Raw genomic sequence first — 17,538 nt, 5'->3', positions numbered from 1 at the left:
TCTAGGCAAGTTACAGCATAATTTAAAACATTCAATAACTTTAAAATATAAATCCTAATTTAAAACCAATTAACAAAATATTACAATAAAGCTGGATTGATAGTTAAGAGATGGCATAAGTTAATCCGTCTTTTCCACCCTTCCTCCCCCCGGAGACTGAAATATGTTCCACTACCTTCAATCAATCCAGCTGGCTAGTTGGAAAAGGCCTGGTGAAACAGCCATGTCTAGCAGGCCCTGCGGAATTGACATAGTTCCTGCAGGGCTCTGACATCAGCAAGCAGCTTGTTCCACCAGGCCAGAGCCAGGGCCGTAAAAGCCCTAGCTTCGTGGTGGCGAACCTTTGGCACTCCAGATGTTATGAACTACAATTCCCATCAGCCCCTGCCAGCATGGCCAATTGGCCATGCTCTTACTTTGAAAGTGTTTGGGCTGAACCATAGCAGTAAAACAAATTCCTGTTTCAGTTCCAGCAAAATCCGGTTCAAATTAAAGGGGATTCAGAAGAGATACAAAGTATGGGTGTTCAGCTACAGATCACTGCAGTTTTATATTAACTCATATCAGCTTGGACAAAAGAGTTTCGGCAAAGCATTTATGACAGAGAACCAGCAATTAAGGGGTCCCATTCAGCAATGAGAATGTTTTACTATGTTTCTTTAATGTCCATTTAAAGTTAGAATACCTTACCTTATAATTTCCGCTTGCCTCTGTTTAGTTTTGTAATCAGAACCAGATTTTAAGCATATGTTTTTAAAATTCTTGTATGTTTCAGGAGGCAGCCTAGTTTTTGTAGGTTTGCATTTTCTGTGAGTTGATTCACCAAACTGCTAATTGTAAGGCAGTTCACTGTGCATCTCGAAAATGGAAGGGGCAAATACTTTGATAACAAGACTTTACAGTACTTGAGTTTATCCAAATAAATATCATTAATCACCATAAAACAGAACAAAGCAACATACATTACTAATAAGTAGAAGTTAATTTTTATAGCCTATGGCCAAAGGCAAAATTGGTCTAAAATAAAACAGGTAAAAGTACGTTCTTGGCTTATAGAGACAAACCTGAACAGCACACTCAAAACTGCTACAGCACAGACTTTGGTTCCAGATTCTGATGCAGTAGTTCAAAGCAAGAGATGTCAACCATCAAAGAACGTTAAATAAAAGAAAACACTGGAGGAGTGTTATTGTCTTATGAATGTTTGTATTTTAAGTAGAAAATATCATTAATTGGCTTTGTCTATATCTTTTATAAAGTTTTGTTTACAGTACCTGGCATTACAGTATATGGTACACACAGCCCGGCCCGAACAAGTAACATTTATATCATATTCAGCCACCATAGTAAATGAGTTTGACACCTCTGGATTAGATTAAACCAGGGGTAGGGAACCTGCGGCTCTCCAGATGTTCAGGAACTACAATTCCCATCAGCCCCTACCAGCATGGCCAATTGGCCATGCTGGTAGGGGCTGATGGGAATTGTAGTTCCTGAACATCTGGAGAGCCGCAGGTTCCCTACCCCTGGATTAAACCTTCAGTTCCGTTTAGCTCTGCAGTAACAGGGCTTTTGCCGATCTCAAAACATTGTGATGCGAGGCCATAGAGAACATAGAGCAGGAAACAACAGACACATGGAGATGGGGAATAGGATCACTGCAGCAGATGAAGGTAACCAACTGCACAGAAGTCCTGCCTAGGGCTTTGTTTGCTCTGAGCCTTCCAGCAAATTGTGCTCATACATTCAACTTTTCAGTAACCCTGAGGGCTTGGTACTTCCTCTACTGAAATAACATGAAAGCCGATATTCCCATGAAGGTAGTACTAGACTGCACACCATATCTTCAGACATACAAAGAAGACAAAGAATCCAACTGAACATACAAATGAATGATGTTGCACTAGGTTTTATCTGCCATGAATGAATGCTATGATGACTATCATCTGAATAGTCTATAACTATATCTCAATAACTCCTGTTTTAGGAAGCACAGGATTTTGGAACTGTTTTAACATTAAAAATCTGAACATACTTTTTACCCAATAGACCAGGGGTAGGGAACCTGCGGCTCTCCAGATGTTCAGGAACTACAATTCCCATCAGCCCCTACCAGCATGGCCAATTGGCCATGCTGACAGAGGCTGATGGGAATTGTAGTTCCTAAACATCTGGAGAGCCGCAGGTTCCCTACCCCTGCAATAGACAAACCCAGTGCCATTAATCTGTGTCTTCTAAGCATAACTCTTATCAACCCAGCCTTTATTGTTTGATTACAGAAATTATACATCTGCAAAGAATGAAAGAAGGTGAACATAATGGGAAGATTTAAAGTTGTACAGTTTTGCGTATTCATTCACGTATATTTACTATATTTATAGCCTACTCTTCTCACTGAGAAAGTCAATACAATCAGTATGAGTCAGGCAATAATCAATGTACCAGGATTGCAGAAATCTGAAGAAACATAGCATATTAGACACACTACGAAGTGCAGATACAATGCAAACAAAATGCTATTACAGCAGCAGAAACTAGGGCAGCAACAACAGAGTATACATCCTATACACAGTGAAATAGACAACAATTTATAAAGTGTCTATTGAAACCATTTGGTTATAGTATTTACTTATCTATGTCATTTATAGTCTGCCTTTCTCACAAGGACTCAAAAGTAGATTACTCATAGTGAGTCAGCTCATGGTGTAGCTCTATTAACTTATCATACAGAACTTTGTTTCGTAGCTTGCTTCATAGTGAAAGTGCTCCAGATCAAGACCTGGGTAATGTGACCAGTGCTCCAGACCAAGTGCTCCAGACCAAGACCTGGGACAAACCTGGAGCCGCATCTCTGCTCCAAAGGCAAGAGGGCATATGGAGAGAAAGACGATTCCCCATAGCCCTGACAGTTGCCGGCAACTCACTTTGAGGGATCGGTAGCTGAGGCCTCGTCCATGATGATCCTTCTCCCTAAACAGACCTCAGAAACTAGTTGTCACCTGGGGCCCTCATACCTTTGAGACTGCCTTTCCCCATATGTCCGGATTTGGCCTCTCCGTTCAGCAGAGGTAAATTTACTGGTGGTCCCCCACCCCTCCACGATGCGGCTGGCCTCTACCAGGGCCAGGGCTTTTACGGCCCTGGCCCCTGCCTGGTGGAACACTCTTTTGCCAGCTGTTACGGCCCTGCAGGACCTTGGGGAGTTTTGCAGGGCCTGTAAAACTGAGCCGTTTCACCGGGCTTTTGGGGGGGCTGGCTGCGGAGTTGCCGCCCTGTCTTGACGCCTGCTGTATCATCTAGTCTTGTCATTGGCTTTCAGTCCTCTCCCAGGGGTAGGACCAGACGTCATCCACTAAATCACGAGTGGGCTAATGTTTGCTACTGATTTTATTGATTGTATTGAGTTTTAGCTGAATTGTTGATTGTTTACAATAGTAATAGTAAGTAGCTGTTAGGTGACCGCTGTTAGGTGACCGCTGGTTTATGGCGACTCCCCTAGAGTTTTCACAAGGGAGGTTCGGCGTTGGTTTGCTGTTGCCTGCCTCCACGCCAGGGCTCCAGCATGTTTCTGGAAGGTCTCCTATCCAAATACTAACCAGGGTCAACACAGCTTAGCTTCTGAGAGGATCCCTAACAGCGGTGATCAAAGCTTAGCCTGCTGGGGCTATCCAGGTCAGGTCAGGTCTACTGCCCTAAGAACCAAGATGGCGTCCGTGTCGGAGCTCGGCAGCGGAGCTCCGCTACTTACAGGTTTCTAAAATATCCCCTTGGAATTTAACTTGAGAGAACTTGTTCTATCCACCTATATGGTGAAAACGCAGCATTAGAAAAAAAACATTAGAAGCCAAAAGCCTCTTTAAAAGCGTCCACAGGACTATAAGTAATATGAGGCTCTCGTCTCCTACCGCTTTTTTTGTTTTCTATCTATTGGTTTCCTCAAGGTCTGCTCGGGCGGTTATTTGCACGCCACTGCTGAGACGCTGCCTCCGAAGACCACATTAACAACAGGGGTGCTGGTGATAAAGCATTCCCCAACCCCAAAATCGGCCTCCGAGCTCTTGAGGAGGGAAAAGTGCAGACGAGGCGAAGAGCCGGGAACAGCCAAGGGAGCCGCCGCTGAGCCAGGACTGGCCGGGCGAGCCGGGAGCCGAGGGACGCACTCTCGACGCACTGCGACCGGGTGTCGCGGGGGTGTTAAAGGGGCGCCGCGGCAGAGACCTCCCCCGTTCCAAGCTCAGCCCCTGTAGTCTCCCGAAAGAGTGCACCGAGCGGCAAGCAAAATTTCGCCGGGGAGCCGTGCTTGTGGCGCGAGCGGAGGCGAGACGAGAATGCTATGCTGGTGGAGGCGAGCCGGCAACGCTGACTCCTGGAGCAGAAGTTTGGAAGAAATGTCGACCCGGTCAAAGCGAGAGACCTGGACGATCGCCTCCAGGGGTTAGGCCTGATTGTGAGGGTGGACCTCACAAGATCGCGGAACATGTGACTAGCAGTTTCTCTGCAGTCCAACACTATTGCTGCCCTTTTAGTTTTTTTTTTAACATCCAGTTGACTGTAGGAGCGGTGATCCCCGGCAGGGAATCGCACCTTTGGAGATCTGGGAGAGTGGCCAGTGGCAGTGGTTCTCCCACTGTTGTGCTACCTGCCCTACTACTTGCTTGCTATTATTACATACTCTAACTCCTCGGCCCTATATAACTCTTTTGATTCAGAGATCAATAATGGGAGGCTCCGGCCTAGGTGGTGTGGGCCCTAGGTTTGGATCCTCCTGTTGTGACTGTAATCCTGTACCTACTGATGACCACCAGAGGGCATACAAGTACAGAGAAGTGGTCCCGCTACTCAGCTCTGTACGCAAGCTCTTAGTGGCAGCTTCGGCTTATGTTGTTTCCCTATGGAGCCTGGCTATTGTTAACAGCCGCTGTGGGATATACATGTCTCCTCTCCGCTGAATTGTGAGCATCGGGAAGTCATTTTGGTGATATCCAATCATTTGAGATCTTAATGCTGGATTGATACCCTATTGACATCTCTGGCTCTGGTTAAGTGTTCTGTAGTTGGTGAAATTGTGGGCAGCTAGTGGGGAATTAGTTAGGAAATAATTATTTAATTAATTAGGAATTGACGAAGCGTTGACTGTATTTATTTGTTCAATTGAATTTATTGTGATAGGCTGCTAGGATAGATATTAGAGGCTGGCAAGAGGTGAGCCCGAAATTCACTCAAAGGTGGGGAGCTCTCACCAGGAAGTTAGATAAGTCAAGAGACAGTAGGGAAATGGGGCCACCCATGGGGTCTAGGGATCCCAGTGATGATGGGGCCACGGGCAAAATATGATGAGTGACGGTGACCCATAAGGAGAGAAGACGGGAGAGATGTGACATACTCGCCCACCTTCTGACCTCCGCTCTCTATCATCCCGAGGAACGTAGGGTGGTAGGGTTCAGGGCTACTCTGCTTCGCCACTGGTGTTGATAAATGCCAGGTCCATAAATAATAAGATCGCTGTTCTCCGAGAATTATCTCGAGACCAACAGATGGACCTGGCTTGCATTATCGTAGACCTGGAGTGCTTGAAGGGGAGACCGCCGCCTTTAGGCGAGGTCTCCCCACCAGGTTTCGCGATGCCCTCCACCGTCACCAACACAGGGCCGGGGTGGTGTGTGGCAATGTTCATCCGCGGATGTCATCCCCTTCAGGGCTGTCCCTGTCCCAGAGATCACGGGTCTTGAATGTCGCTGGCCTGGAGTGGGATGGCCTCGAGAGGTTGGCAGTCCTCCTGGTGTACCGGGTGCGCCCTAGCGCACCAGGGACTGCCTGCTGCGGGTTGCTGGAGGTGAGGTGGCGGACCGGAAGTTGCGGTTCCTCAGACTTATTGTCCTGGGGACTTCAACGCCCATGCTTCCATTAATTGCCCTCGCGGTGTGGCTGCTGCAGACCTAGTGTCATCCATGGCTAATTTTCGGCCTCCTTCTTTGGTAAATTCTGGCCCCACCCATGAAGGCTGGGCATACACCTGACTGGCCTTTGGGTTCCAGGGATTGATATGGTCATATCCTCTACAGATAGAAGTGCCATGGTCTGACCATTATGCCCCGAGGGTCCGGGTGGACGTCGCCATTATCCCTGTCTAGGGCTGGTATCGGCGGATTTGCCCTCAGCTGAGACTTCTATATGGATCCCTATGGGTTTCCTGAATGCTCATGCGAGGACCCTGAACCTTCCGGCACCTTTGATGGCCAGGTGGAAGACTGGAATTCACCTTTCGATGCTATCGAGGTTAGTTACTGGCGAGCCCTCTAAGCTCTCGCATCAGCGCTAGCTCCTTGGTACACCTGAGGAGCTACGGTGTTATGAAACAGGGAGCTCAGACGGCTAGAGCGAGTGTGGAGGAGGAAGTCTCGGTACGGAGCATGCCCGAACATCTTATAGGACGCTTATGAGAAGGCCTATGAGATGCATGTTCCAAGGAGGCTTAAGAAGGACATTCTTTCCTCCTCCTTGCATCTGCTAGCTCACTTCAGCCAATTATTTCGTGATCATTCGGGTCACTCTCACCCCATTGACTGAGGGCCTCTACAAATCCAACAATTTGGCTATCAGCCGTGAGAGCATTTATGAGCTTTTTTCGCAGACAAAGTTGCGTCACTCGGCTTGTGACCTTCCCTCCACCTTTAGAGACAATAAGTGAACTGGAGGCTCCCTTTGCTCGCCTTCTGGCCCTTGTTTGGCCCAGATTTTCCTTGCTCTCCTGGCCGCTGCCCATGCGAGGACCCTGGCTGCTGTTAAGACCTAATATCTGTCCTCCTCTGGATCCGCGGGTTCTCCTGGCTTATTAGCATGCCGGGCGGAGCTACGACCCCACCTGGCGAATGAATGAACATCATCAATAGCCCTTGAGCAAGGAGTTTTTCCGAATTGGGTTGAAGGAGGCAGTGGTCCCGCTTCCACCTTAAAAGACCACCATCGCTAGATCCTGAGATCTGGCCAATTACCACCGTTTGAAGATCTTTCGCTTCTGGGGAAGGTAATTCGAGAGAGTGGTGTTGGAGCAGCTTCTGGGCTTCTGGAGGACACATCGAAGCCTTCGATCCCCTTCCAGTCCGCTTCCGCTGGGTATGGGGCCGGAGACCGGTTCTTGTCGCTGGCCATGCAGACATGTTCGTATGCAACTTGACCGAGAAGCGGATCGGCGCCGCTGGTGTTGTTAGATCTTACCGCAGCGCTGATGTGGTCGATCACGCGATGCTTTGACCCACCGCTCGGGTAGCGTTTCACCAGAAGTGCGGTGGCACTGTCCTTCAGTGGATTGCCTCAAGTCTGACCGGGACGGACCAGCAGGGTAATGGTGCTGAGGACTCAGCTACTCCAAAAGTGCCCACTTCCAGTGTGGCCAGATTGTACCTCAGGAGCGCTGCTGTCCCCGCTGTTATTTAATAACTTTATCTATATGCGACCTCTGCTCAGTTGGTAATGTGGGAGCTTTGGGCTGATACCTTGTCATCAATATGCTGATGACACTCCAGCTCATTCTGTTGATGGAGGGGGGGAGCGGTAATCGCCCCTGTAGCTCTCCAGCATTGTTTGGAGGCGGTCGCTGGTTGGTTGAAGCAGAGCAGGTTAAGAAACTGAATCCATCGAAGACCCGAGGAGATCCCCTGGCTGGGCCGGGAGGTTGGGGATGGAGTTCAGCCGCCCGGTGCGGGAGGGGCTGGCGATTGGCGCGACCGCCTCCGTCCGCGGCCCCAGAGTATCTGGGGTCCACCTGGCCCAAGCCCTCTCTTTCACTGGAGACCCAGGTGGCCCATGTAACCCTGGTTGGCGTTTTTTCATCTTCGGCAGGTCCACGGCTGGCCCCTTCACTCTCCCAAAGCGGATCTGGCTACTGCTTGATCCATGCAACGGTCACCTCAGACTAGACTATTGCACCGCTTCATCTCGCCAGGCCTTCCCTTGGCGCATTGATCTCGAAATTAAAAACTGGTCCAGAATGCGGCGCCTCGCTTCAGCTCACAGGAGGTGCCGCCAGAGATCTGACATTTCACCTGTGTTATGCCGCCTGCACTGGTTAATGCTGAATTCGAATCATCTTCCAAGGAATGCTGGTGCATTGACCTTTAAGGACCTTGCTTGGCCGCCTGGGACTCCTCTCAGACTTATGCGGGAACGCCTTTGCCCCATATGTCCCAAATCGACCACTCGCGCTCAGCGTGAGGCCAACCTACTGGTGTGATCCCTGGCTCCTCAATGATGCTGTAAGTTAGCCTCATGCACTGGCCGAGGAGCCTTACAGCTCTGGCCCCTGCCTGGTGGAACACTCTACTTCCAGCTACGCCAGTCTCCATGGGATCTTACTGATTCCTCAAGAGGGCTCCGCAAGATTCAGAGTTGTTCCACCGGGCCTTTGGTGAGGGCTGGCCGCTGATGGCCCCCCCCTTTTAACATCTGTGGACCCTGCTGTCCCTCTTCTCTTTGCTTCCCTCCCCTTTAGGGGATCTATTAGTAGGACGCCATTGTTAGCACCTTGATGTTGGAACGCTTTACTTTTAAACGGGTTGAGATTTTTTAAAATGTATAGAGCCGCTATTTAATGATTACTGATTTTATTGTGCTCTAGCTATTTGTCTGTTCACCGCCCTGAGCCCTTCGGGGGAGGGCGGTTTATAAATATAATAAATAATAATAATAATAATAATAGTAATAATAGTAATAGTAGTAGTAGTAGTAATAGTAGTAGTAGTAGTAGTAGTAGTAGTAGTAGTAGTAGTAGTAGTAGTAGTAGTACCACCACACACAGAATTCTGGCCAGTAATATTAAAATGTCTAAGAAAGCTAATACAAAAAAGTTACTATCCGACATTTATTACAGATTCAGTAAAATAAAGCAGCAATGCCTTATAAGCTGGAGAATGAAAAATCTCTTTTTTACTTACTGGCTTCCTAAGGAAAAAAAGAGACAGTGCTCCAATTAAGGGCATATCTCCAAGAAGCGGTTCCATTATAATTCTCATTGTACCATGAATCTAATAAAAAAAGAAAACAATCGGTAAACAAAATATTAAGCAGGAATTAGGGATACAGTCCAAGAAACAGCAACATACTATTGACTGCACAAATCTGTTAATATACCTATATCAGACATTTACAATTATATCAGGTCAGGGGTCCCCAACCCTTTTGGAGCCTGCGGGCACATTTGGAATTCTGACATGGCATGCCAGCCTCAGCAACAATACGGCTGCCATAAAATGGCTGCCATAGGCAGTGAAGCTAGTGCAAAATGATTGCCACAGTTTAACGTCAGCAACCCTGCGCACAACCTTGTGCTGCACTGGCAGCTGCTGCCAAAGCAACATTTTAAAAATCTACAGAATCTCCTGTAGCCAATCAGAAGCTTTGTGGAGCAAAAGTCCCACCTGGTACCACCCATTTCCTAAAAACAGGCACCCAAAAAGGTGCGAGTGAACAAAACATTTGCAAATGTTTCACTTCCTGTTTGAGGGGAGTTTAATTTTTTTTCATAAAACAAAAAAGAATTTTTCATAAAACAAAAAAGAATTGTATGTCATACCCAAAAGAATTAAAATTTACCTGTATGCTCTTCACACCAGCTCTGCAAAAGTATCTCTTGATTTCCAAGTCGATTTCACAATTACCAACAAAACTAAAAGGAATACACAGATTTATAGTGACCAGAATGATTCTGATAATACTGACAACCACTGAGTTTATTAACCTTTTTCTTCTAAAGTATATTAGCCCTAGACTCCAGCCAAAGGTAAATTGCCAGAGTCTTGTGCAGGCATGGCTGTTGGGTTACTTTAGCAGCTGCACTCCAAACTGGCTTTTAAGTTCTTTCAAAAAAGAACTCTAATTTGGCAAGGGAAATGTATTTGAAGGGACACTGACGGATCATCCTTGACTCAGATCTAGACCTATGAATTTCCTCACTGAATCATAACTCTGGCATATTTTGCACATTCCTTCTTTCCCATGCTAAATTATACACATTAACCACCTTGGTGTGTTAATATGAACACTTGAGCGTATTCACAGAAACGTATGCTGCAATCAATCCAACAGTCTTTCAGATGGCCTAAGTCTCGTTCTGGCTTTGCCACAATAGATAAACAAAGCTGCCCTACTAGAATTTGTGCCTGTGTGTGTATCAAAGAATACATTTTTCTGCATGCTGTTAGAAACACCAACAGTAAGCTTTTATGGCACTCTCTTTAACATATGCACATGTTTGGTCTTGCGTTTGTTGTATTCGTTTGCAACACCAACAGGTCTAATAGGAGTCCACACAGAACAAGCAGGGCAAAGGCTAGCTGGTTGTATCATGCAGCTTGTTAATGACACGGCTGCCCTTCAGCCCATATTACTTGGCTTATGTCTTTGCAATACAGCTTGCACGAAACATGATCCTGTATCTGGACACCAAGTTAAGCAGAACACTTTATCCACCAAGAGCATAATGGCTGTGAACTATTTAAGGCTAAATTAATCAGCCATAACATGAAAGACATGTCACATATCAAGCATTTTTCAACATTCTCACAAGGCTCGACAAAACACTGTCTGAAGTATAAATCAGCTTTAAATACCTTCCATGCATATGTAAACACATGTAGTACCTGATTTGAAGATCCAAAATGATCTGCCTTTTGTCCACATTCTCAGTGTACACTTTAACGCCATTAATCCTAAGGGGCTAAAGGAACAGGATTTCCATTAGAAGAGCTTAATGTTTCCATCAAAATTATGCCTAAATGTAAAGCTCGTCCCTTACATAAGTGTAAAAATTCAGCATGACATGAATACAGATTCAAAACCAGTGGCTTACTGAATGTGCTACTCATTCTGTATGTGTCACTATGAATTAATTCCACCCATTCCAAGAGGCAGATTGTATAAGCAATGACAGATAATAGCAGTATGTCAAAACAGTTATTTTTGTCTCACAGGCTGTATTTTACAACACAAGCTGTAGAAGGCTGCACCCTATCAGGCATAACCCTAGAATTGAAACGGAACTCAGTGGCTTGGATTTTAAGCCCAGTTTCAGGGTCGACTGTGCTAAAGTACGGAGCCGTCTATAGTGGAAGGGAAGGACAAGACAGACACACCACGCTGGGAGGAATCAGGCCACAACATTACTGTTTACAGATTCGTCGGGTCTTGGCGCAGCACTGGATGGGGCAATGGGTGCAGCCCCCAACTGCTTTCAGAGCCTTCCTCAACTCTTCTGTTGGGTAACTGAAGGCAGAGGGCTAGTACTAGGGCTGGAAGTGGTAGAAACCACTATTCTGAGCCATCACCATCATCCTGGTGGTCTGGCCAACGATTCAGCCCTGAGGTCAGCTCCCCCCCCATCCCAGAGGCCCTTAAGAGGACCCCCTTTTTGGTCATGCAGGAAACCCACCCTGTACAAAAAAACACTATGTTCTCCAGAAACGCCCAAACCCCAGCCAGCCTTGTTGGCTTAAGATCCAAGCAGATGCATTTTTGTCTGTTTCTCTGTCCAATCTCATCTACCCACTGCCCCTCCTGCTCACACTAATCTGTCCTATAGATCTGTTTCAAAAGATGCAGATAAAAACCATGCCCCATTTTGGTCACAACATTCACAACCAGAAGCATCTAGACGTGTGTTAAAAGTTCATCCGTGCTATTTCTGTTCAAAGCTCACTGCATCGTCAGTCACGGTTAACCCGAGAACTAATATTTGAACTACAGTCTTCAGGGCGGGGTACCCACTGTCGTTGGCCACTGAGTCAATACAGATCCAAGCTGAGCAATCGAGAAGTATCTGTGGTGAGCAGAATTGCTTTATTGCTTTATTTATGCATAGTCTGATCAATCTTTTGCAAACAAAATTGCAGTAATGGTTGTATGTGCATGGAGTCTACAAGCACTGATTTTAAAAAAGCTTGAACAATCTTGTAACATGAGTAGTTTACTTTTTGTAATATTTTTACTTCTGCTGTTTCATCACCATAGCAACAATTCAATAGTGATCAAGCAGCTGATCAGCCACCAGCAAGATAGGAAGGGAAAGAGCATTCAGAACACTAGAAAACCTGAGTGCTAAAGTACAAAAGATGGCACATAACTGCACAGTATATGAGTAAGTTCAATTTTTTTGCCCTATTGCTCCTATCAGTATGGCAAAAAGTATTTATCTCAGAACGTACCAGTACTTCAGCTAAACTGCAACCATTGTAAAAAAAGTTCAAAAGCAAAAACATATCTTAATTAAAAATTCTACACATTTTTTAAAAATTTCAACCAACATGTTAGCTTTTCAATCATCCCAGGGAAAGGCTATGCTACAGCATAATCTCACATAAAGCAGAAGAACTTACATTAAAGCAGTTAGATTCTAGTCCTGTATCACCACAGAGACCAACAAGTTTTTCAGGGTACAATCTTTCAAGCTCCCTTCGTCAGACTCATACAAGTTAAAGCAAATTCAACAACCTACTTGGCCCACCTGGGGGCACATTTAAACAAAGGGTGTTCCACTTACGTAAGGTCCAAAGTGTACTGAGATGATGCACAGTTTATTCTAGCCGAAACGTACCTGGTTACCTATATCAATTTTTGTGAAACTGAAGGTGCTCAGATGGTTGTTGGCTCCTCTCACCGTCGGCTCTATTGTTTCACGAAAAAGTTTCTCAATGAACTGGCAGATGAAAGGCCACATGTGTTTCACAGTCTGAGAAAGGAAAAACATTTTGTAGGCATTCAACTGTGTGCCATACAATCACACAAACAGAACCATTTCGCAGGGAAACTTAAATTTCTGCAGAATCAGTTGCTGATATCCCCTTTCCAGATACTAGCAATTTTACAAAACTGATTTTGCAGCAACTCATCCCCAGGGCTCCATGTGTCTAACTGCATCAACGTAAACCTTTTGTGAACTAAGATCTATTTTAGGACACACTGTCCATGGAAGATGGAATGCAAACATAGGCAGGGAAAAGGGCTTCTTCTGGTTTTACAAAGGTTAAATTAAACTCAGCCTAGTGGTAAGCAACCCCCTGGCATTCGTTGGAACACCAAACCATTTCAAGCAAGCAAGATGAGCCCTCGGCATGCTGGCAGAGCCAACTGTCCTTGATTTGAGCCCAGTTTAACAAAACACAACCTTAATCTCTACACCGCCATATTTTTTGCCAACAGTGCCTCTGCCTCAGTCCTATCGCCAGCCCAAGAAGCTGCCTAGTATCCCCTACTCATGATAAAGGTAACAGGAGTTTTGTGAATTCATCCACCATTTCTTGGACCGCCTTTGTTCTAGAATGCTCCGCTTGGGTCCTAGGGCCTACCCATAAGAACATAAGAACAAGCCAGCTGGATCAGACCAAAGTCCATCTAGTCCAGCTCTCTGCTACTCGCAGTGGCCCACCAGGTGCCTTTGGGAGCTCACATGTAGGATGTGAACGCAATGGCCTTCTGCGGCTGTTGCTCCCGATCACCTGGTCTGTTAAGGCATTTGCAATCTCAGATCAAAGAGGATCAAGATTGGTAGCCATAAATGGGCCTAATCTCTCTCCATAAAATCTGTCCAAGCCCTTTGCCAAGAAGCTAATCCAGGTTATGTGGCCATCACCACCTCCTGTGGCAGTGGCATATTCCCAAACACCAATCACACGTTGCGTGAAGAAGTGTTTTCCTTTTATTAGTCCCTAATTCTTCCCCAGCGACATTTTTCAATGAATGCCCCCCTGGTTCCATAGTATTGTGAGAAAGCAGAGAAAAATTTCATCTCTGTCAAGCATTTTCTACCCCATGCATTAATTTTTTATAGACTTCAATCCTTATATCCCCTCTTAGCCAGCCTCCTCTCCAAACTAAAAAAAAAGAGAGTCCCAAACGCATGCAGCCTCTCCTTCATAGGGAAGGTGCTCCAGTCCCTCAATAATCATCGCCTTGTTGCCCTTTCTCTGCACCTCTTCTTTTCTATCTCCTCAATATCCTTTTTTGAGATGCGTACGTTAGAACTGGACACAGTACTCCCAAGTGCAGTCGCACCACTTGCTGCTTTATACATATAAAGGGCATGACAATCTTTGCGAGTTTTATTCTCAATTCCTTTCCTCATGATCCCCAGCATAGAGTTTGCCTTTTTTAACAGCTGCCATGCATTGGAGTTGACATTCCCATGGAACTATCAACTAAGGCAGCCCTAAATCCCTTTCCCCTGGTCTGTGACTGATAGCACTGACCCTGTAGGCGATGTCAATAAATGTGTGAAGTTTGGATTTTTTGCCCCTGTGTGCATCACTTTTTACATTTTGCATACATTGAACTGTGCATTTTGCCATTTCTGGAGCCCACTCACCCTAATTTATCAAGGTCCGATTGGAGCTCTTAGCAATCCCTTTGTGGTTCTCTCACCACCCTACCATAATTTGGTATCATCTGCAAACTTGGCCACCACGCTACTCCACCCCTACTTCCAGGTCATTTATGAATAGGTTAAAGAGCACTGGTCCCAAAAGCGGATCCTTGGGGGACACCACTCCCGACATCTCTCCGGTATTGCTGAGAACTTCCCATTTTACACCCCACTCTTTTAGCTTCCCTGTTTTCTCAACCAGTTTTTAATCTCATAGGAGGACTTCCCCTCTTATTCCTTCATTGCTGAGTTTTTCTCAACAGTAGTCTCTGGTGAGGAACTTTGTCCAAAAAGCAACTTTTGGAAATCCAAGTAGACAATGTCCACCGGTTCACCCCCCCTCGTCCACATGCCTGTTTACACCTCTCCGGGAACTCTAGTAAGTTTGTAAGACAGGATTTGCCTCTGCAAAAGCCACACGCTGACTCTTCCCTCACAGCAGGTCTTGCTTTTCCTGCATGTTTTATAATTTTATCTTTAATGATAGATTCTACTCTGATTTACCAGGAACAGATGTCAAACTTTGACTGGCCTGTGTAATTTCCGCCGCGTCCCCCCTAAGATCCCTTTCTTAAAGATTGGTGTGACATTGGCCATATTCCAGTCTTCAGGGATGGAGCCTGATTTCAGGGATAAGTTGCATATTAAAGTGAGAAGATCAGCAATTTCATGCTTGAGCTCTTTAAGAACTCTTGGGTGAATGCAATCTGGGCCAGGGGATTTGGTAACATTTAGTTTATCAATGGCTGCCAGAACTTCCCCTCTTGTCTACCACTATCTTCGCTAGTTCCTCTGGATTCGGGCCTCCTAAGAAGCTTGGTTCAGGTGCAGGAATTTTCCTCACCTCCTCTTGGGTGAAGATACAGATGCAAAGTGAATTCATTCAGCTTCTCTGCAATCTCCTGCCATCTTTTAGCACACCCTTTGTATTCCTTTGTCTCATCTAACGGACCTACCGGCTTCCCCTTGCTGGCTTCCTGCTTTTGATGTACTTGAAAGAACTGTTTGTTGCTGGTCTCTTGATGTTTGCAGCCATGGGTTCCTCATAATCCTTTTTTTTGCCTCCCTTACAGCTAACTTGCTTCTCTTTTGCCACCATTTGTGTTCCCTCTCATATTCTTTCATCAGCCAAACTGGACTTCCATTTTCTAAAAGACATTTTCTTTTTTCTGATAATTTCCTCCAACCTCTCTTGTTAACCATGGTGAAAACTTTCTTTTGGATTGGGTGCTGCCTTTTCTAACCTGTGGAACACATTCCAGCTAATGAGCTTTTTTATTACATAATAGTGTTTTTAAATAACCTCCAAGCATCCTGGACAGTTTTGACTCTCTTGGATTTTCCCTTTCAGCTTCCTGCACTATCCCCCTCATTCATTTGAGAAATTTCCCTTTCTGAAGGCGAATGTAACTACATTAGTAGCTTGCCACTTGTTCAGCATGCTGAGATACTGAATCTGGACAGCATTGTGAGGTCGCTTCTGTTCCCTATCGGCTCAACAACACTGACTTCCTGCACACCAGGTACCTGGGTCCCACATAGAATTAGATCTAGGATCACCTCTCCCCTGGTTGGTTCCACAACCACCATCTGCCTCTAAGCCACCAGTCATTTAGCATATCCAGGAAGTGCTCTCTCTCCCTTACTATGACCTGAACATGCATTTTTCCAGTTTATATATGAGGGATGATAGTTAAAATCACCCATTACCACTAAGCATTTTTGTTTTTGTTCGTCTCTCTCTAATTTCTTTTTCCATCTCAGAATCCTCTTGTGCACTTTGGTCAGGGGGACGATAATATATTCCTAATATTAAACTGTCCTTCACACCTGGTATTGATATCCACAGTGATTCTGTAGGGGAACCAGCTCCCTTTGCATTGTCTATTTTATGTGATACTATGCTCTCTTTGATGTAAAGGGCAACTCCACCCCAATGCGCCTCTATCCTATCCTTCCTATAGAGGCCTGTAGCCTGGTATAACAGCATCCCACTGGTTCTCCTCATTCCACCATGTGCTCTGCTTAATGCCCTACTATATCAAAGTCCTCCTTCAAAGGCGCTCTGTACTCTAAATGAAGTCTCCCCCACTTTAGATCGAATGCTTCTACTATTGCCAGCATAGAGACACCTGTATACTCTTGGTTCCTCTCACCAATCCTTAACCTGGGATTTATGTTGCTTTACCCTCAAGTCTTTTTTTGTAGACACTATCCCTTTGTCACATGCACATTGCTATGTTCCCTCAGCTTTGTATGTGGTGGTTGATTTAGAAAAACCTCCCTCTGTCCTGCATCCCCATAGATACCGCTGTATTCCGAACCTAAGTCACCTCCAGCTCCGTCAATGCGGCTTTCCCCCAGGTGATCAGTTTAAAAGCTGTTCTGCCACCTTTTTTTTAATGTTGAGCGCCAGCAGCTCTGGTTCCTCTTTGGTTAAGATGAAGCCTCGTCCCGTTTGTACAGGCCTACCTTTGTCCCAAAAGGTTCCCCAGTTCCTGACAAATCTTGGGAAACCCTCTGCCTTACCACCACCTTCTCATCCACACGATTGAGACCCTGTATCTTAAACACATTGCCTAGCTCGCCCTAAGTGCGTGGAAAGGGTAGCATTTCTGAGAATGCCACCTTGGAGGTCCTGGACTTCAACCTGTTTCCTAGCAGCCTAAATTAGCTTCCAGAACCTCCCGGCTACATTTCCCAGCATGTCGTTGGTGCCAATGTGGGACCTCACAACCGCTGACTCCACCCCAGCACTGTCTAAAAGCCTATATCTAGACGAAGCGTGACATCCGCAACCTTTCGCGACCAGGCAGGCAAGTCACCATGCGGTCATCACGCCTCTCCACCAAACCCAACTCTCTTACATTTCTAATGATCGAATCAACGCCACTACAAGGGAGGCCCCCTAATTCCTCCCGCTGAGGCAGTATCCACCTCAGTCGCGAAGGAAGGATAGCTGATCCTGCCAGTTAAGAAGAAGGGATCCCATCTTAAGGGAGCATATCTTCCACCACCTCAGACTGGCACCCTCCATCCCAAAGGCCTTCATTCTCCATGACATCTGAAGAGATGTCACCTTGGGAGTGGGACCATCGGCTGTTAAGGTCCCTGAATGCCTCGTCTGTCCG

General features: G+C 45.9%; 1 protein-coding gene across 4 annotated transcripts in view; it reads right to left on the bottom strand.

Annotated features, from left to right (window-relative positions):
• ESYT2 (extended synaptotagmin 2) overlaps positions 1-17,538 on the bottom strand; it is an 84,954-nt gene that overhangs the window by 45,911 nt on the left and 21,505 nt on the right. For all 4 annotated transcript variants that reach the window (XM_048511285.1, XM_048511286.1, XM_048511287.1 and 1 more), the window contains exons 3-6: positions 12,584-12,718; positions 10,635-10,711; positions 9,589-9,661; positions 8,931-9,020 (exon numbers count right to left, since the gene is read on the bottom strand). In XM_048511285.1, coding sequence (XP_048367242.1) covers positions 8,931-9,020; positions 9,589-9,661; positions 10,635-10,711; positions 12,584-12,718 — 375 coding nt within the window. The remainder of the gene's footprint in view (positions 1-8,930; positions 9,021-9,588; positions 9,662-10,634; positions 10,712-12,583; positions 12,719-17,538) is intronic.

This window comes from Sphaerodactylus townsendi, linkage group LG11, assembly GCF_021028975.2.
Source record: "Sphaerodactylus townsendi isolate TG3544 linkage group LG11, MPM_Stown_v2.3, whole genome shotgun sequence".
In the NCBI taxonomy this organism is placed as follows: Eukaryota; Metazoa; Chordata; class Lepidosauria; order Squamata; family Sphaerodactylidae; genus Sphaerodactylus; species Sphaerodactylus townsendi.
This window is presented reverse-complemented; position numbering and strand designations above follow the sequence as displayed.